The sequence below is a fragment of the Microcaecilia unicolor genome, chromosome 2, assembly GCF_901765095.1.
Source record: "Microcaecilia unicolor chromosome 2, aMicUni1.1, whole genome shotgun sequence".
Taxonomy (NCBI): domain Eukaryota; kingdom Metazoa; phylum Chordata; class Amphibia; order Gymnophiona; family Siphonopidae; genus Microcaecilia; species Microcaecilia unicolor.
Window position 1 is genome coordinate 76,566,827 of NC_044032.1, and position 22,010 is coordinate 76,588,836.

General features: G+C 44.8%; 1 protein-coding gene across 2 annotated transcripts in view; it reads left to right on the forward strand.

The window, feature by feature from the left end:
- The window catches only part of EGFLAM (EGF like, fibronectin type III and laminin G domains), a 475,563-nt gene that overhangs the window by 370,434 nt on the left and 83,119 nt on the right, over positions 1–22,010 (forward strand). For both annotated transcript variants that reach the window (XM_030193055.1, XM_030193056.1), the window contains one exon: positions 3,347–3,463. In XM_030193055.1, coding sequence (XP_030048915.1) covers positions 3,347–3,463 — 117 coding nt within the window. The remainder of the gene's footprint in view (positions 1–3,346; positions 3,464–22,010) is intronic.

Consider the following 22,010-nt stretch of genomic DNA (forward strand, 5'->3'; position numbering starts at 1 on the left):
ATCCCCCTTGTTGTTTTAGGTTTGGAACTGCTGTTGCATGCAGGTCCCCCCCCCCCCCCCCCCCCCCAATGCCTTTTTTAAATTGTAAAAGTCATTTAAGTTTTGTTTTGAGTAGAAATAATCTGTACTTTTATTTCAGTCTCTTGCTATATAGGGATCCTCAGTATTTAACCCATTTTTTTAAATTATCTCACTCATTTTGTCCCCAGTCCCCACCATCTCCCAGGAAAAGCATTCCAGACATCCACCTATCTTCCATGACTTAAAGAAAACAATAGAGCAGAGCTGTCAAAAGCCCCTATATGAAACATTGATAGCAAATCACTGATCTATTTTTTGCAATTCATGATAAGACTAACAGCCTTAAAACCATGCCTCTATTTTAAAAGAAGAAAGGGAAATCAGAGAGAAACTAGTAAAAAAGGCCCGTTTCGGTAAGAAAGGAAACGGGCGCTAGCAAGGTTTTCCTCCCCCCCCCCCCTCTACTACTACTACTACTACTACTATTTAGCATTTCTATAGTGCTATAAGGCTTAAGCAGCGCTGCACAAACATAGAAGAAAGACAGTCCCTGCTCAAAGAGCTTACAATCTAATAGACAAAAAATAAAGTAAGCAAATCAAATCAATTAATGTGTACAGGAAGGAGGAGAGGAGGGTAGGTGGAGGCGAGTGGTTACAAGTGGTTACGAGTCAAAAGCAATGTTAAAGAGGTGGGCTTTCAGTCTAGATTTAAAGGTGGCCAAGGATGGGGCAAGACGTAGGGGCTCATGAAGTTTATTCCAGGCGTAGGGTGCAGCGAGACAGAAGGCGCGAAGTCTGGAGTTGGCAGTAGTGGAGAAGGTAACAGGTAAGAAGGATTTATCCATGGAGCGGAGTGCATGGGAAGGGGTGTAGGGAAGGATGAGTGTGGAGAGATACTGGGGAGCAGCAGAGTGAGTACATTTATAGGTTAGTAGAAGAAGTTTGAACAGGATGCGAAAACGGATAGGGAGCCAGTGAAGCGACTTGAGGAGAGGGGTAGTATGAGTAAAGCGACCCTGGTGGAAGACGAGACGGGCAGCAGAGTTTTGAACCGATTGGAGAGGGGAGAGGTGACTAAGTGGGAGGCCAGCAAGAAGCAGATTGCAGTAGTCTAAACGAGAGGTGACAAGGGTGTGGATGAGGGTTTTGGTAGAGTGCTCGGAAAGAAAGGGGCGGATTTTACGGATGTTGTAAAGAAAGAAACGACAGGTCTTGGCAGTCTGCTGGATATGAGCAGAGAAGGAGAGAGAAGAGTCAAAGGTGACCCCAAGGTTTCGAGCTGAGGAGACAGGGAGAATGAGAAAGCCATCAACAGAAATAGAAAACGGGGGGAGTGGGGAGGTGGGTTTGGGGGGAAAAATGAGAAGCTCGGTTTTGGTCATGTTTAATTTCAGGTGGCATTGAGACATCCAGACAGCAATGTCAGACAAGCACACTGAAACTTTGGTTTGGATGCAAGGTGAGATATCAGGGGTAGAAAGGTAATTTGGGAGTCATCTGCATAGAGATGGTAGGAAAAGCCATGGGATGAGATTAATGAACCAAGGGAAAAAGTGTAGATAGAAAAGAGGAGGGGACCAAGAACAGAACCCTGAGGTACGCCGACAGGCAGAGGGATAGAAGTAGAAGAGAATCCCCCAGAGTGAACACTAAAGGTGCGGAGGGAGAGGTAGGAAGAGAACCAGGAAAGGACAGAGCCCTGGAATCCAAGTGAGGACAGAGTATCGAGGAGTATGCTGTGATCGATATTGTCAAAAGGATGGAATAGAGACCTCTGGATTTAGCCAGTAATAGGTCATTGGAGACTTTAGTAAGCGCAGTTTCGGTTGAGTGGAGAGGGCGAAAACCAGTTTGTAGTGGGTCAAGAATAGCATGTGAGGATAGAAAATCAAGGCAGCGGTGGTGAACAGCACGCTCAAGTAATTTGGAGAGAAAAGGGAGGAGGGAGATGGGTCGGTAATTAGAGGGACAAGTAGGGTCGAGTGAAGGCTTCTTAAGGAGAGGTGTGACCACAGCATGTTTAAAGGCAGTAGGGACAGTTGCAGTGGAAAGTGAGAGGTTGAGAATGTGACAGATAAAAGGAATAAGAGCAGGTGAGATGGCATTAAGAAGGTGGGTGGGAATGGGATCAGAGGAACAGGTGGTACATTTTGAGGAAGAAAGAAGTGTAGTTTCTTCTATAGTAACTTCAGGAAAGGAGCAAAAGGAATGAGGGGAAGGAGAGAGAGGGGAACAGACTAGTGGAGGGAGAGGTGGCGAGGTAGAGAATTCAAGGTTTATCTTTTGAACCTTGTTGTGAAAGAATTCAGCAAGGGTCTGAGGAGATAATGAAGGGGGAGTTGGGGGAGGGGGCACCTTGAGGAGAGAGTTCAATGTGGTGAAGAGAAGTCGAGGGTTAGAGCCAAGAGAGTTGGTCAGTTGGATATAATAATCCTGTTTGGCGCGTTAAAGAGCAGATTAGAAGGAGGTCAGCATGAACTTAAAGTGTAAGAAATCAGCAAGGGCCCGAGATTTCTGCCAGAGGCGTTCGGTGGAGTGGGTACAGGAACGTAGGTAGCGGATATTAGAAGTCAGCCAAGGTTGGGGTTTTGTACGCCTTATAGGGCAGGTCATCAAAGGTGCAAGAGTGTCTAAGGCAGAGGATAGAGTATTGTTGTAAGAAGAAACAGCCTCCCTTGCTCTCTCCCTCTGTCCCCTCCAAGTCTCACGGCCCCCTTTCTTCCCTTCCGATTTCCATGGCTTCCTCCCTCCCTCTGTGACTCTCCTTCACTCTGTCCTCCCTCCGAGTGCCAGTCCTCCCCCTCCCCCCATCCCCCAAGGTGCACGTCACCCCCTCTCCGAAATCGCCAATCCCCCTCTCTTACCTAGTCCTGGAGGCACCCCAGCCAATCAGGTTTTCAGGATATCAACAATAAATATTCCTGAGAGAAATGTCCATACATTGCCTCGACTGTATGCAAATCTCCCTCATGAATATTCATTGTGGACATCCTGAAAACCTAACTGACCGGGGTGCCTCCAGGCCTGGTTTGGGAACCACTGCCTTAGGTCCTATGCTCAAAAAATTGAACAGGTTTTTCTCTTTGAGCTGAAACTTAGCTTCAGCCACTGACTAAGAAAAACATACAATAGGCAACCTCCATTTTTGTGTGGATACGCTGCCCAGGGAAGATGAATGACTCTAGAGTCTACTTTGCACTGAGCTTTCTAGCAAGGTACAGAAGCTCCTCTTGTTCTTAAACTGTGTACTGTGTAGGTATGAGAGTATAAAGAAGCTAGGGAAGTTTCAGTAACTTTATTTGTGGATTTGATTTGTATCACAGGGAGCTTTCACCCAAATTAAATGTAACACAGATATTTTTATTGGTGGAGTTCCTGATTATGATCATGTCAAGAAGAACTCTGGGATCCTGTCACCATTCAGCGGAAGTATTCAAGAGGTATGCTTTTTAAACATACACCATGTCTAACAGAGGAAGTCTTTGAAGCCAAAGACTTCCAAGGAAAAAGAGATTTCATAAAAATCTCGTTACCCCCCTCCCGTCCAAATTTTCCAAAAGACATAAGATTTTTGATGAAGAACTGCTGTTTCCAGTCTTAAAGATGCTTCCGTTTGTTCCCCTTGTGTTCAGGGTGGTGCTATTTTTCTATCCTGCGAGCATCATGCCTCAAAACTGCTGCCCAATGTTCCTGGGTTCTTCTTAAAGGAGCTGGCATGCGATGACCTGAACTGCTCCATCCTCTTTCACCCCACCCTTTTAGCCCCCTCAATCACATACACCCTCCCAAGGTCCTCCTCCCTGGGGCCCCTCAGTCAACAAAAGCCACCTCATCCTTTCTTTATTCCCCCTCTGCCCACCCCCCTCAAGTTATGTGGCATAATCCCTGTTTTCTAGTGGGCTCAGGGCAGGAGTGATTCCCAGCCACCCCTTTTCCCTTGCAGGTGCCAGGTTTAAAATGCTACTGCCAATCCCTAGTGATAATCTTGTAGTAGTACTACCACAAGTGGTCAAGTTGCTGTACAATAGAAGTACTGTAGGTTAGTCACTTTCATGGTAAATTAAGTTTCATTAAAAGCTGTCTTTTACCATACCATAACAACTACCCCCCCCCTCCCCCCGTGGATAAGTTTATACATTCATTTTACCTATGTAAGGCCATTTACACATGTAAATTGCCTTGCCTAAAACATTGACCTACAGAAATCAAATCAAATCAATTCTTGTATACTGCTAATATCCCCTTTCCAGGGTTCAGTGCAGTTTACATTCTACAAAGTATGTATGAGATGACATGCCACTGTGTGATGTATAGGGGCAGAGTTTGGGTGAAGCATGAGTGGATTTTGTAAATATATGCATATTTATAAAATATGCTAATCTACTCTAATATGTAAATAATCTAGGCAGGTCCAAAAAATAAAAAATAATTCAACCTGACAATCCAACTTATCAAAATATCAAAAATCAAAAAGGATTCTGAGTAAAGACATCAAAAAATCAATATCATATTCTAAAACTTATTATATGGCATGTGTAAGTACACCATTATATAAAAAAAAACATTTGTTTTTTTATTTTTTTTCTCATTGTTTATGTGACAACTTTGTCATAGCTAATTTCACCAATTCTTCATTATATAATTTACTAAGGGGGTCTTTTACAAAGGCAAGCTAATTATTAGCATGCACTAAACACTAGAGATGCCCATAGGAATATATGGGTGCATGCTTTTTTTTTTTGTGGGAAAATGAACCGTAAATAATAAATAATGCTTTTTTTATTGCATGCTAAAAATGCTAGTGCGCCTTTGTAAAAGGGGCCCTAGATGACTGTTGAACTCATAAAAATAGCCCTTACACTAAGTAGTACTACAGCAACTTCTTCATTTCTGTGGGCTCTCATTTATCGTCACTCATTCCTCCAAAAAACGTTATATAATTCTTATGTGATTCTATTAACAAAACATGATAAATCAAAAAGTACTTATCTTGAGAAGGTTTGTGTCATATTCAATAAGTCCATCTGGTTAACAACGATGATTCCTACGTACTTCACATAAACCAGAAATAATAATTAATAATTGTAATGACCAAAATCCTCAAAAAAACCTCTAACCACTGAACTGCTGTGCTTTGTGTTTTTTTAAATAGCTGCACACCATGTTTTGGAGCTCCGAAGCATATCAGTTCTAGAAGTGTTCCCTAAACAAGCAGATATATGATGAAAGCTAAAGGCCTTGGTCAGAGGATTTGTGAGGACCTTGGCTATTACAACTATAGAAAACTTAAAAAAAAAATAAATCATATTTGAAATAAATTTTACATTGAGGTATCTGAAACTGTTGCCAAGAAAATAAAAATAAATCCTCAAAGTTGACTGGTATCAGAGGATTCATTGGGATATGCATTCATTTGAAATAACATAGGAATTGTAAACCCAATACTTCAGGGTTTTCCCAGTGTTGTTAATAATTGTTAGATATGAGCTGACATCAGAGCCCTAAAGTACACCAACTAATAGTGAAATAGCAGTGGGGAAGGATCCACCAGAGCATACACTAAAAATGTGATGGGAGAAATAAGAAAACCAATACAGAATAGAGCCATGAAATCCAAGTGAGGACAGCATATCAAGGATAAAGTAGTAATCAATGGTGTCAAAAGCAGCAGATGGGTCAAGAAGGATGAGGCTTGACTTAAGGTCCTTGGATCTGGCCAAGAATATTACTGGAGATTTTGGCAAGGCCTGTTTCTGTAGAATACACAGGGTGAAAGCCAGATTGTAGTGGATCAAAAATAGGTTGAGATAAGATAAAGTCAAGACAGCAGTGGTGAACAGCACATTCAAGTATCTTGGATACTAAAGGGAGGAAGGTGATGGTATGGCATAAACAAGGTATGTTTGAAGGCATCAGGAGCTGTTCCAGTAGAAAGTGATAGATTGAGGATATGACAGATAGAAGGGATGACAGTAGGGGAGATAGAGCTGAGTAGATAGTGATAATGGGATCAAAGGAACAGGGAATGAGTTTGGAGGAGGAGAGAAGATGGGTAATTTCCTTATTTGTGATTTCAGAAAAAGAAGAAAGGGTGGCAGAGATTGAAAGAAGGATTTGAGAATGAAGTGGGGAAAGGGAAGATTAAGGTGAACCGGTAGATTAACCTTGAGAACCTTGTCATTGAAGTACTCAGCCATGGTAGGAAGTGAAGGGTGGCTGGAGTTGGAGGCACATCCAGGAGGTAGCAAAAAGTTTCTCAAATGAACATGGTACTCTTGTTTAGTAAGGGCAAGAGCAGACTGGAAAGAGGTAGCCAAGAATCTGAATGTATAAAGTCATCATGGGCACAAGATTTTAGCCAAAGGCACCCAGCAGAAAGAGCACACGAATGTAGGTAGTAGATTCTGGAGGTTAATTAAGGCTGAATTTGGTGTGCCTCACAGAAGCATAATCTATGCTCCTAAATTTATGCTTCTAAATCACAAGCATAATAAATTTGGGAGCATAGCTTATGTTCATTAATTTAGAAGTATAAATTTTAAGAGCGTAAATTTAGAAGCATGGAGGGGTATTTTTGAAAGGTCGTCCAAGAATGAATTAGGATGCCCTCGCGAAGTCGTCCAAAATCAGGTAGGTATAATCGAAAAATAGTATAGACATCCTTAGACATTCAATTATCGCAGTGCGAAACGCCCAAATCAGGGAGGCCCAAAGTATAGTAAAATGGATGCCCATCTTCCAGAACCATGAAAGGACGTCCCTAAAACATTCACTGTACTTGCCCAATTTGTCATATCAGCGTCCTTCGCCGGTTCTACGAGAAAGACGTTCTTATTACTATACTTTGGACTTCGCTGATGTATCTGGTTGTTCCACAAGTACAACACATGTAGTTGCGGACATCCAGGTACAGGAAATATAAGGAACATTCATAAGTACAAAGTACAGTATGAAGGACATGTTTCTTGCAGAATTGCCGACGGACGTCCATCTTACTAGGCCCGCTGAAGGACAGCGGGCCTGTAAGAGGGACGTCCTTCGGCATTTCTGTGAGAAACGTTATCACTATGAATTTTTCTTATATTTCCCGTACCTGGATGTCCGCAACTACATGCACTGTACTTGCGGAACATGGAGCTATGGGAAATATAAGGAACATATATATTTTATTGTGTATATATGAAGAGGTTCGCACACTTGATAATGATCCATATAAGGAAGGTTCCACACGTGTGAACACGTACTCATCCAGATAAGACCCTGCACACGTGACGACGGTCCATTCACGTCATGGATGTCCATACGTGATGGTCGTCCACATGCGGACCCATTATATGTGCCAGGATGTTCACGTGTTGACCTGTCCATATATGGGATGGTCGTTCATATATGGACCTGTGCATGTAAGGACGTCCATCATGCATGGACGTCCATATAAGGTGATGTTCGTTTTCCAACAGTTATTCACTGTCTGTGCGCCGGGAGCCTAATTTCAGCCTCGCGGAAAATCTTCACTTGATTGAGCTGTGCCTAAGGCACCGACGGGTACTATTCATGCACCACCACCACCTGCCCCCCAGAACTGTCTCTATAAGAGCCTGGAGTCATATAAGAGACAGGTTGCAAAGGTAACTGTTTGTTCCCCCCCCCCCCCCCCCCGGCCCTGGCCTATCAGGTCCCCCTCCTGTAGCTACACATATAAGAGCTCCCTCAGCAATGAAAGCACTAACTGTAGTCTGCATTCAAGGGTAATCAATATGTGCACACTCACATTCATTAATAGAATCAATGTACTAGAAAGGAAAAACATTCTCACTTCCCAACAATACTGCACACAAACGGTACTCTCTGTCCTCATGTCCACCTCAATGACATCACCTGTACCAATGTCATGTTCCCCCCCCCCCCCCCCCCCCCCCCATCATCAGTGTTGTGTGTCTCTACAATGTGGCTGCCAAATGATTTTATGTTGTGAAGGCAAGAAGGGCCATCCCTTGACTCCTGGTGTACAAACTTGTACCTTACAGACGTTTTGGCATCAGGAGGGACCTGGAGTCCCTGAGGAGAAGGTTCTGGTGCATACGGTGGGACCACCCCGATATAATTAGGAGCGTGCGGCGGTGCCTCAGGGCTCGACGTAAGTATTATAAGCAGGGCACCTGTAGTCCTTTGTAAATGTATTTATTTAAAAATGCTAATTTCATGTTCAGTTTCCTGTGGCTAATAGGCAAATAGTAAGTCATAACACCTCTGCCCCAGATCAAGGACTGAGGTTGCAGCTACCCTCCCATGAGTGTGGCTGTAACTTCCAACTAACCTCCTCTGAGATGAATGAGATGACATGCCTCAGTTCTGTATCCCCTTTTCAGGGTATTCTTGCCTAATGTCCTGCTCCTAGTGGATGTCATAGCATGATTTGAAAGTAATGCAAAGAAATAGTGCTACCACCCCCCTCCTCCCCCCCCCCCCAAACAAATGGTCATCCTACCATAGTCACGGCTCAAAATGCTAACATGCTGCTGAGGAATGAGTGTTCCCTGCCAACACATCTTATAGTGTACTCCTTTTTAAGACCAGCTTCCAGGGTTCCCTGTCATGTCATCTCATGCATCTCTCACACCCCATGTGTCTAGCCCAGGGCTCACCACTGACCCCCACCTTTCCCCATTCTTGCCTCATGCCAGCCAGCCAGCTCCTGCACTATGCAAGCCATGTTGAATGTGCTGATCTCAAGGACAATCCTTTTACATACACAGGGCAGCAGCAGGAGAAGGAGCAGGAGGACTGCCTGCATCAGTGGTGGAGGAGGAGGAGGAGCAGGACCCCTGGCATGATATGCCTCCCCTGGAGGAGGAGGAGGGCCCAACTCCACCAGCCCTCTCCACACCAGCACCAGCCCCATCCTCAGCACCAGCCCCATCACTACACCTCCTGCAGCAACTGGTAAATAGCCAAAACCAGTTGCTGCAGGTGTCGGCGATGAGGCTGGAGGTGTCAGCGATGCAGCAGGCTAACGAGCAGCACTTCAGGGCACAGAGGCTGCTCCTGGCGCTGCTCGTTAGCCTGCTGCACAAGGCCATGCAGGGAGGAGGACATGGCCTCCCTTGAAATAATTTTTGGGGAAAAATTGTAAATAGTTATATTTTTTGGGTTCACTTAAATACACATATGTGTCATGTGTGGCCATACAGAAGGTCACCTGTTCCTTCCAAATTGTATGGCTGTATGGTGAGGGGAGGCTGTTGAGGAACAGAAATGCCCATCCAGCCTCTCCCCCCTCATCATAGAGCCCCACATAGTAACATAGTAAATGACAGCAGAAAAAGACCTGCATGGTCCATCCAGTCTGCCCTACAAGATAAACTCATATGTGCTACTTTTTGTGTATACCTTACCTTGATTTGTACCTGTCCTTTTCAGGGCACAGACCGTGTAAGTCTGCCCAGCACTATCCCTGCCTCCCAACCACCAGCCCCGCCTCCCACCACCGGCTCTGGCACAGACAATGTAAGTCTGCCCAGCACTATCCCCCCTCCCGCCACCGGCTCTGCCACCCAATCTCGGCTAAGCTCCTTAGGATCTATTCCTTCTGAACAGGATTCCTTTATGTTTATCCCACGCGTGTTTGAATTCTGTTACCGTTTTCATTTTCACCACCTCCCGCGGGAAGGCATTCCAAGCATCCACTACTCTCTCCGTGAAAAAATACTTCCTGACATTTTTCTTGAGTCTGCCCCCCTTCAATCTCATTTCATGTCCTCTCGTTCTACCGTCTTCGCACCTCCGGAAAAGGTTCGTTTGCAGATTTATACTTTTCAAATATTTGAACGTCTGTATCATATCACCCCTGTTTCTCCATTCTTCCACAGTATACATGTTCAGGTCATCAAGTCTCTGCTCATACGTCTTGTAACGCAAATCCCTTACCATTCTCGTAGCTTTTCTTTGCACCGCTTCAATTCTTTTTACATCCTTCGCAAGGTACGGCCTCCAAAACTGAACACAATACTCTAGGTGGGGCCTCACCAACGTCTTGTACAGGAGCATCAACACCTCCTTTCTTCTGCTGGTCGCACCTCTCTCTATACAGCCTAACAACCTTCTAGCTATGGCCACCGCCTTGTCACACTGTTTCGTCGCCTTCAAATCCTCAGATACTATCACCCCAAGATCCCTCTCCCCGTCCGTACCTATCAGATTCTCCCCGCCTAACACATACGTCTCCTGAGGATTTCTATTCCCTAACTGCATCACTTTGCATTTCTTCGCATTGAATTTTAATTGCCAAACCTTAGACCATTCGTCTAGCTTCCTCAGATCCTTTTTCATGTTTTCCACTCCCTCCTGGGTGTCCACTCTGTTACAGATCTTAGTATCATCCGCAAATAGGCAAACTTTACCTTCTAACCATTCGGCAATGTCACTCACAAATATATTGAACAGAATCGGTCCCAGCACCGATTCTTGAGGCACACCACTACTCACCTTTCCCTCCTCCGAGCGAATTCCATTCACCACCACCCTCTGGCTTCTGTCCATCAACCAGTTCCTAATCCAGTTCACCACTTCGGGTCCTATCTTAAGCCCATCCAGTTTATTTAAGAGCCTCCTGTGGGGAACCGTGTCAAAAGCTTTGCTGAAATCTAAGTAGATTACATCCATAGCTCGTTCCTGATTCAATTCTCCTGTCACCTAATCAAAGAACTCAATGAGATTCGTTTGGCACGTTTTCCCTTTGGTAAAACCATGTTGTCTCGGATCTTGCAACTTATTGGCTTCTAGGAAATTCACTATCCTTTCCTTCAGCATCGCTTCCATTACTTTTCCAATAATTGAAGTGAGGCTTACCGGCCTGTAGTTTCCAGCTACTTCCCTATCACCACTCTTGTGAAGAAGGACCACCTCCGCCGTTCTCCAATCCCTCGGAACCTCTCCCGTCTGCAAGGATATATTAAACAAATCTTTAAGAGCACCCGCCAGAACCTCTCTGAGCTCCCTCAATATCCTAGGGTGGATCCCATCCGGTCCCATGGCTTTGTCCATCTTTAGCTTTTCAAGCTGTTCATACACACTCTCTTCCATGAACGGTGCTCTATCCACTTCAATCTCATTTGTACTTTTTGCTGTCCATCGCGGTCCTTCTCCAGGATTTTCTTCTGTGAAAACAGAACAAAAGTATCTATTTAGCAAATTTGTTTTTTCTTCATCATTATCCACATAGCGGTTCGCAGTATCTTTTAGTCTCACAATTCCCTTTTTAGCCATTCTCCTTTCACTTATATACCTGAAGAAATTTTTGTCACCCCTCCTTACATTTCTAGCCATTTGTTCCTCCGTTTGCGCTTTCGCCAGACGTATCTCTCTCTTGGCTTCTTTCAGTTTCATCCTGTATTTCTCCTCGTGTTCCTTTTCTTGAGTTTTTGTGTATTTCTGGAACGCCAACTCTTTAGCCTTTATTTTCTCAGCCACTGCTTGGAGAACCATATCTGTTTCCTTTTTCTCTTGCTTTTATTTACTTTCCTTACATAAAGGTTCGTGGCCCTATTTATAGCTTCTTTCAGCCTGGACCACTGTCCTTCCACTTCTCGTTCATCCTCCCAGTCCATCATCTCCTTCCTCAGGTATTCCCCCATTTTACTAAAGTCAGCACGCTTGAAATCCAGAACTTTGAGTTTTGAGTGGCCGCTCTCCACTTTAGCTGTAATATCAAACCAAACCGTTTGATGGTCATTGCTGCCCAGGTGGGCACCCACTCGGATATTTGACACGCTATCCCCATTTGTGAGCACCAGATCCAGCGTCGCTGCCTCCCTCGTGGGTTCCATCACCATTTGTCTGAGCTAACTGCTTTGTAAAGCATCCACGATCTCTCTACTTCTTTCCAATTCCGCAGACGGAACCTTCCAATGTACATCCAGCAGATTGAAATCTCCCAGCAACAGCACCTCTCTCTTGTTTCCCAACTTTTGAATATCTGCGATCAGGTCTTTATCTAATTCCTCCAATTGTTTCGGAGGTCTGTAGACAACACCCACATGTATAGAGGTTCTATCCTCTCTTTTTAAGGTGATCCATATCGCTTCTTCCTTTCCCCAGGTCCCTGTCATTTCGGTCGCTGTGATATCATTTCTCACATATAGAGCTACTCCTCCACCCTTACGACCCTCTCTATCCTTCCTAAATAGATTATAGCCTGAGTTGTGTAAATAATACATTACAGCACAGAGTTGTGTAAATAATAAGTATGTTGTCTAGCATTAGTGATCTGCCAAGTACAAACTTGCAGATAACCATAGGTAGCGCATAGACGATGTTTTCTCTCTGATCACCAGACACCCTTACCCATAACCAAACCACATTGGTGAGGGCAAGGAAGGAGCTACAAACAGCTGTGTCATCAAAATCACGTTGAATGTATCAGCAATGGTATATAGTGCTGAGGAGAAAAGGGAAAACAATGATAAAAGCATTAGATGGATGTTTACTTCACAATTGCAATATAATACATCAGGTACAGAAGGGCACAGGCTAGGGGAATTATATAGGCACCGGGCTGTAGCCACCTGCAGGTAATTTAGAATAGGAACTGTAACCAGAACCCCTCTCCCTCACCATGTCTTAAGGGCTCAAGGCTGTGGTAGGCATGCACCTGTGGCCACCTTGAAAATGGTTTGCAGGGTAGAATTTAGAAATGTTGTTGTTCCATAACTATGGAGGATTGTAGGACTATGTTGAATAATGTGGAAAAGACATTCAGTGCATATATGCTTCCCCCCTCCCCACCCCCAACAACCTTGAGAATGGGTGGGCACTTCATAAAAGGGGACTGGGGTTCCCCACATAAAGAAGGATGGAACCTAGCAGGGAGACACATGAGGTGCAAAGTGGGAGAAAAACTACCAGCTGTAGATACCCGTGAACCTGGTGAAAATAAAGGTAAGATTTGAATGCAGAGAACATACAGAGAATGGGGAGCCCTTGACCATGAGGGATGCACACATCCATTCTCAGGACCTCTTCCCCTCCCCCACCCCACCCCACAGGCAGCCACAACTGAGTGTGTCCAATAGAGAACAAGACATCTGTACAATGAATTGGGTAGAAACAATCATGGCTCTCAGAGTCCAGTGTATTACAGTCCACTGCTGTCTCTTGCAATTCTCTTGACCATCTGTCCTGCAAGATGCAAGAAGTGTTTGTTTAGCACATACATAGCAGAAAAGGAAGAGGTGGCTGAGAGGTATGAGCTTACCTTGATCTTGTGGTGCAAGAATCTGTTGGCTCCAAGGGACCAGAGGCTACCTGCTTCAACAAAGGAGAGAGAGAATGGGGGGCAGTGAGGGAGCACATCACACACAGCAAGGAGCTCCTGGAGGGTAGAGCATGGAGAGTTGGTCACATGTAGAAAATGCAGAGTATATGCTAAGCTACCAGCTAACACCCAGTCTGAAACGTTTGGAAAGGAAAGCCATTTTAAAGAGGTGCCAATAAAGGGAATGCAAACTTCCAAATGGGAAGAGCAGCTGGGGACGTTTATCATTTTCACCCATAATTGAAATTAAGGCGCCCAAAACACAGAGCAGCTGGGGACGTCCATAGTTCCCTACCCATAATCGAAATGAGGACGCCCAAATCACCAGAGCAGCTGGGGACATTTAGGGATTTTGTCAATAATCAAAATTAGGATGCCCATCCCTGGGATAGTATTTAAGCGCCTTTCTCAGTATTTCCGATTCTTTCCATCACATTGGTACAATGGCACCAAAGCAACCACCTAATTTCAGTGACCCTGAAATTGAACTGCTGGTTCAGGAAATCCAGAGAAGGCACACGCATCCCTTTGCTCCCTTGGGCCAGAGGCTGGCTGCTACAATGAAGCAGAGAGAATGGGAGGCAGTAAGGGACTGTGTCAACGCAGTCTTCTACTGTGGCAGGGATGTGGAAGACTGCAAACAGAAGTGGCGCCGGCTGAGGCATGATGTCAGGAAGAAGGCTGGTGCCAACCCCCCCAGCAGATGACACCGCTAACAACCCCCATCGAGTGCATCATTCATGGGCACTTGCCCCAGGAGGGGATCCACGGCATTGGGTCCCTTAACACATCAGCACAGCCTGAGGGCTCAGGTAGGTTGATCATTAGCAAGCTGGGGTATCTGTTGTGCTGCACTACACTCTGTTTTACATAAGTGGGGGACAGTGTGGTACTCCTCAGTAGGGGAAGGGGTGAGAACACCACATGCAATACGAATCACTATTCATTACAGACCATGACACAGGGAGTAGCCAGGTGGAGAGGGGAGGGGGGAGGGTTTCCAAAAATGTGTGTGCAGGTGACCACTGTTTCACAGCTTTGGGGGCCTTCCCCGCTCCCTCCTCTTTTCCCATCACCAAACTCTGCATATCTCCTTCCCACACCTCTGTGCTGTAGCCACTGTGTCCTCTGCAATCCTTCCACAGTTCTATGTCTACCCACCTGCCTGTGTGGCTCTCTTCCACATCAGTCTCTGTAGTACACTGTGCTCCTCGTCTCCAGCTCTGTACCATGTACAATGACATCTGTGGCTTGCCTGCCAATCCCATTACTCACCATCGCTTTGCTGGGTCTTTGCGTGTGGGGCTATGTATATGAATGCTGAAAAACAAAAGTGGGTTATTTTGACCAACACACTTCCTCCCCTTTTGCTATGCAGGTGATGACAGCCAGTCAGAGAAAGAAGCTGGCCCTAGTGGCCACCAGCCCCAGCACACAGAGCAGCAAACCAGTGAGCCTGCACAAGAAAGCACACAGGACCATGGGGTGGAACCACAGGACCCAGCAGCATCAGCTCTCCCTCCACCACCCGCAGCACAGGCTCTCCCTCCATCACCCACAGCCTTTGCTAGCGCTCCCTGATATATCATTTATCCAATCAGTATTGGAGTAATTCAAATCATGCATTATTATAATGTTGCCCCATTTGCCAGCTTTCCTAACATTTGTTCATCTGTTCGATCTGTCCTGGCGGATGGTAGTACATCCTTACCAGTATACTCTTTCCCTTCACATATGGAATTTCTATTCACAAGGATTCCACGCTGCTATTTCATGTAGAATATTTATTTTGTTTGACTCAATTCCCTTTTTAACTTATAATGCAACAACCCCCTCTCCAATTTGATCCACTCTATCATTGTGATATAATTTGTACTCTGATAACAGTGTCCCAATTATTGTCCTCCTTCCACCATGTCTCAGAGATGCATATTATATCTACCTCTTCATTTAGTGCTATATACTCTAACTCTCCCATCTTATTTTTTAGGCTTCTAGCATTTGTATATAGACACTTGAATTTTTTTTTTTAATTAACATTTACAAACTGCTTTGAAGTTTACGGGGATAATTTGCATCATTTTCTGTATTCTCCCATTAAGCACTCCTAGCTTTCTTTCACCATTATTGAAGCCTCTCTATTGAGATTCCATAAATGTCCTGTTTCAGTTTTGTCCTTCAAGGATACTCCACAGCGAACCATGTGCTCCTGGGCGACTGTCAGCTACCTCCTCCACCCCCCCCCCCCCCCCCCATTTTAGTTTAAAAACTGCTCTATCTCCTTTTTAAAAGTTAGCACCAACAGCTTGGTTCCATCCTGGTTAAGGTGGAGTCCATCCTTTTGGAACAGGCTCTCCCTTCCCCAGAATGTTGTCCTGATCCTAACAAATAGAAATCCCTCATCTTTGCACCATCATCTCAACCACACATTGAGACTGCGGAGAATGGGGAGCATTTCCAAAAATGTTATATTGGAGGATCTGGATTTCAGCTTTCTACCTAAGAGCTTAAGGGGTCCTTTTACTAAGCCAAGGTAAAATGTGGCCTGTGGTAGTGTAGGCGCGGGTTTTGGGCGCGTGCAGAATTATTTTTCAGCTCGCCTGTAAAAAAGGCCTCTTTTTTTAAAATCCTGAAAGTGGATGTATGGCAAAATCAAAATTGCTGCGCGTCCATTTTAGGTCTCTGACCTTACCGCCAGTCATAGACCTAGCGGTAAAGAATTTGGGCAGTAATGACCTACGTGCATTAGATGCCACTTGGCGTGTGTCCACTACGCATGCCAGAAAATAAAAAATATTTTTCAGACACACGTAGCGGACACACGCCTGTAATGAAATTACCGCAAGAGCCACACGGCAGTCGGGCAGTAAGTTCATTTTGGCACACGTTGGGCACATGTAGATGCTTATGCGGCTTAGTAAAAGGGGCCCTAAATTTGGCTTCCAGAACCTCCCTTCCACAGAGATTGTCTCATAAACCAGCTTATAATCGAAAGAGAAAAACGCCTATATTTCGACCCAAATCAGGAGATGGGCGTTTTTCTCGCAAAGGCGCCCAAATCGGTATAATCGAAAGCTGATTTTGGGCGTTTCCAACTACACTCCGTCGTGGAAACGAATAAAGTTGACAGAGGCGTGTTGGAGGTGTGTCGGAGGCGGGACTGGGGCATGGTTATCAGCCAAGGAGAGATGGGCATCTGTAGCTGATAATCGAAAAAAAAGGCGTTTTTACCGCGATTTTGGGTCACTTTTTCTGGACCCTTTTTTTCACGAACAAGTCCCAAAAAAGTGCCCCAACTGCCCAGATGACCACTGGAGGGAATCGGGGATGACGTCCCCGGACTCCCCCAGTGGTCACTAACCCCCTCCCACCAAAAAAAACCCACTTTAAAAACTTTTTTCCCAGCCTGTATGCCAGCCTCAAATGCTGTACCCACCTCCATGACAACAGAATGTGTTCGATCCTCTCACAGCCTTTCCCTGGGTCAGATGTGGCTCTCGGGTGCACTACAGGGTCACATCAGTATTGCATTGTGGTGGGTGTAGGGTATTGGGCTCCATGATTTCTTTACCTTGTGTTACAGTCTCACGATGTTGGTAGTTGGTAGGCTGTTCTCCCATGGTGCTTTTCCCCCTGCCTACTGGGTCAGAGTGTGCCCTGTTGTGTTTCCTGTTGTAGTCCATGCGGTAGTGGCCATTTTTGTAAGCCAGTTTTAGTTCCCTTTCCTGTGTTAGCCACGTTAGCCAACTTAGTTCTTACCTTGAATGTGGCTGAAAGAGGGCATTGTACAGCATTCTGCCAGCTCTGACCTACTGATAATCTCAGTACCAGGGAGACTCGTTGCCAGTGGGTCACAACCTCTGCAGTTAACTGTGAGTAAACGTGCTTATTCCAATAAAGGACGTTTTCGGAGAGATTAGTCTTCAGGTGTTAACTGGTGTGCCAATGTTATACAGCAGCAACCAGTCCTAGAGGCCTGCGTGTATGCAGGTCCCTGGAGCACTTTTAGTGGGTACCGCAGTGCACTTCAGCCAGGTGGACCCGGGCCCATCCCCCCCCCCCCCACCTGCAACACTTGTGCTGGTAAATGGGAGGCCTCCAAAACCCACTGTACCCTCATGTAGGTGCCCCCTTCACCCCTAAGAGCTATGGTAGTGTACATTTGTGGGTAGTGGGTTTTGGGGGAGGGGGAGGGGGTTGGGAGCTCAGCACCCGTGGTAAGGGAGCTAGGCATGTGGGAGCTTTTTCTGAAGTCCACTGCACTGACCTAGGGTGCCCAGTTGGTGTCCTGGCATATCAGGGGGGCCAGTGTACTACCAATCCTGGCCCCTCCCACGACCAAATGGCTCAGATTAGAACATTTTTGAGCTGGGCATTTTTAGTTTCCATTATCGCTAAAAAAACAAACGCCCAGCTCAAAAACGTCCATTTTTTCGAAAATACGGTTCAGCCCGCCCCTTCACGGACCCATTCTCGGAGATAAACGCCCATGGAGATAGGCGTTTGCGTTCGATTATGCCCCTCCACGTCTACTTGGTTGGAATGGATTAAAATACTTGGCTAGAATTTTGTAGTCTAGATTTAAAAGAGATATTGGTCTGTAGTTATTTGTTTTTATTGGGTCACAGCCTGCCTTAGAAATTAAGATTATTGTGGCATCTGCAAAGCAACATTGATTAGCTGGGTTAGAGTGCAGAAAATTATATAATGGGGTAAGGAGGGGGGAGAGAATAATTAGGAAAATTTTATAGAATTCTGAAGTGTAGCTGTCTGGGCCAGGGCTTTTATTGTTTGGAAGAGATTTAATTGTTTGTAAAATTTCTTTTAGAGAGTTGTTTTCTCACAGCATTTTTTCTTAGTCAGGAGTTAAAGTGTGTGTGTGGGGGGGGGGGGGGGCGAGCTTTTAAAAGAATAAATGAACAGATTGTTCCATATTCATGTTTAGAGTTTTGAAGAACTTGACAAATTCTGATTCAATATATTTTTGCATATGTAAAACCTTATCATTAGAGTCACATATGGAAACAATCTGTTTACCCCTGAGGTACTGGGCCAGCATTTTACCAGCTTTGTTGTCACCATTTTAATGACCAGATTTTTGAATGAATAGATCCTGGCAGACATTTTTACTAGCTATTGTATTATATTCAGTGCTTTTTTTCTATCAATAAAAGGTGCTGGTACTCAAATGCCTGGCCACACTTCAGGGGTGGGGTGATCACTGAGAAACCCACCCCATATTAGCCAGGCCCCCTGCAACCAGTCACAGAATCTCTGATAAGCCAGAATTAGCGTGTAGAACCTGAGCTCTTTCATTAAAACTTGGGGACCATGGGTAAATTTTAGCAGACAATAGAAAAGGTGCCAGTACTCAGTACCGCTAAGTACCCCCTCAAAAAAAACCCTGATTATATTCATATTGAGTATGTATCAGTTCAGAAAATATTGCATTTGTATGCTTTTGTTGATATTGGGATTCCAAGGATTTTACTCTTTGAAGATTTCATAGTTCTTGGAGGTCATTATTTTTGCTCCCATGAAGAATAGCTTAACATTTGACCTCTTAGAGTTTTGTAAGTTCCCCAGATCAATAGGATTATGTTGTAAAAAATCTTTAGCAAAACTTTCAACGTGTAATAATGTCCTGATCAAGCAGTAGAGTGTTGTTGATCTCTATTGAATAGTACAAAGTTTGTTTAAATTTATATCTAATACCAGTTTTATAGGGGCATGATCTGATAATAGTATTGGGAAAATATGAGATGACAAATTTTAAGAAATTAGAAATAAATCAATTCTGGAGTAAAAATGATAGCACATAATATGTAGTCTTTCTCAACCGGATGGAGTAGATGCCAGGGATCAATTAAACTAGAGATGCTGATAATGTTTGAAAGCTCATTCTAAGACTTCGATTTAGAAAATCAGGTTTTAGAACTCCTGTCAAGGATAGGGTCGTATGGTAGATTAAAATCACCCCCAATAATCTCTCTACAGTCTTAATGTTCCAATAAGAGTTGTGACAGAGATTTTTTAAAATTCAGGTTCATCATAATTTGGGGCATAAATATTCAAAAATATTTTTTTCTGATTTGAAAAGACTGATTACAAATGGCCAGACTGATTACAAATGGCAATCTATCACTTGCATCCTATTTAGATGTTAAAATCTGAAGTGGTATAGACATTCACAGAAGGAGAGAAACTTCCGCCTTTTTTGCATAGCAGCAGAGTAGGTGTGGTTGTAAATCCAATTATAATTAAATTTAGACCATTCAAAGGGTGGAAGATGTATTTTATAATATAACTAGCCGTTAAGCCCGTTAAAACGGGCGGGCGAGTATTGGTATGTTCTATTTTGATGTCTGCCCTCCCTCCCAGTTCCAAGGCCCCATTCTCTCCCAGCTCCAAGGGCCCCCCTCTGTCCATCCCTCCCAGCTCCAAGGCTCCTCCTTCTGACCTCCCATGTCCAGCATCTTCCCTCCTTCTCTGCCAGCTCCAAGGCCCTCTGTCCCTCTCTCCCAGCTCCAAGGCCCTCTTCCCTCCCCCTGCCCTCCCAGCTCCAAGGGCCCTCCTCTGTCCATCCCTCCCAGCTCCAAGGCCCCCCTCTGTCCATCCCTCCCAGCTCCATGGCCCCCCTCCTTCTGAGACCTCCCATGTCCAGCATTTCTCCTGCCCTCCCCTCTCTTCCCCGCCCCCCCCCCCCCCGGGCCAGGCCGAGCCCTCTTCTCTCCATTAAACGTAAAGCGCCTCACCTCCGAAACCGCAGCAAGCAGATCGCCTCCCGTCTGCCTTCCTTCCCTGCCTGTGTCCCGCCCTCTTGTGACTTAACATCGGCGAGGGCAGGACACAGGCAGGGAAGGAAGGCCGACGGGAGCTGATCTGCCTGCTGCGGTTTCGGCGCTGTAAGTTCAATGGAGAAGAGAGGGCCCGGGTGGAGGGGGGGTGGCAGCGGCGACACCGGGGGGGGGGGGGAAGTGGTAGTGGTAGCGACCTTGGCGGTTCCCTCGTGGTGCAGTCCTCAGCGCAGTTTCCCTCTCTGTTCCGTCATCACGTCTTGATGCGGGGGCGGGACAGAGAGGGAAGTCTCTACTGTGCATTTGCTAGTGAGTCTGTCACTTGCCATTTATTTATATGTTTGATTACATCTGCATTCTGATTTTTAAGATATGAAAATATTTTTTTCTTTTAATTGGGTGGTTGACATCTTTGACGTTGAAGAATAAAATTTTAAGAAGGGCCATTAGTTATAGTATTAAGTAAAAACCTGATAAAGAGCATCACATTCCACTGGGAGAAAATAGAAAACAGGTCTTCTGTGAAAAAAAAGACAGTAACATGTAACAAGCAGAAAAGTACATAGGACCTCTGTTACTAAACCACACTAGTGATTCCCAGTGCACCAAATGCACCGCAGCCCATTCATTTTGAATGGGCTAAATCACATTTGCCGCACAGGAATTGCTAATACGTTTTAGTAAAAGAGGCCCATAGTATTCCTACTCCTATGTAACAAGAACTTACAACCAATCAAGAAATCATGATATAGTCAAGTTCAAGAAAATACTTCTTATAAGAATAGTCAGAGTCGGGCAAGATATTTGTGGATATAGCATATTAAAATTTCAATCATAGCAAAGTAAAGTAAATAATTAGCAGTAATTAGGTTGGTTAGAGGCCCAGCTGGAACAGGTGTAAATTAAAAGCTAAGCAATATCCCCCAAATTCTGAAAAGTCTGATGACACTTAAGAAGCTTAAGCAGAGCTGTTATTTTATCCAGCTCCAAGAGAGAAATTTTAGGCCAGGTTTTCTGACAACCCTATCATGATGCATTATGGAAATTGCAGCATGGATTTCAGTGGGTAGAATCAATAAATGTCACACTGCTTTGGGATGCAAGTTCAAAACCAAACCTGGCCAAAAAGTTTCCCCTCCAGGAACTGCATAACTTGACAGTTCTGTATCAGTTTGTTATGAAGTGCTTCCAGAAGTATCTAACAGAAGTGGCCTAGGTGGACCTCATTTGTCTTTTCCTCAAAGGAAAAGCAGAGATGCCAAGTTTCCCAGTTCCAGGATGAATATTTTGGGACAGACCTGGATTTCTGACCACCCCATCCTGGTGCATTGTGGGATTTGCAGCACTGATTTCAATGGGCAGGATTAGGCACTGCAATCCCACACTGCTGTGGGATGTAAGTTCAAAACCAAGACTAGCTGTTCTTGCTTCTACATCAGAGACTTCAGTTTCTGTGGTTCCAAACCTGACCTCAACGAATAGTGCATTCCTGAATCCGACTTTTGTGATCTTGAGGTTGATTCCAAAAACAACTACTGCTACTGCTATATACAGTGCACTCCATTTAAGTGCACGTCGGATAAGCGCATGCTCTATTTAACTGCATGCCTTACTTTGGTCCTGTTTTTGGCACCATCAATTTCTATGGGGACAAACTTCGGTTTAGCGCACCACTAAGTGCAAGATTCGCTTATATGCATGGTTTAAGACCGCTCCTCTACAGAAAAGACTCCGCATAAGCGCACGCATGGAATATGGAAGCTGAATGCCGCGTGACAACCAACGAGATTTCAAATTTACCACCCCTTTAACTGCCACAGGCAGAATAAGAGAAAGAATGTTGTTAGAGTGTACACTGGAGTCATCGTCACGGCAGAA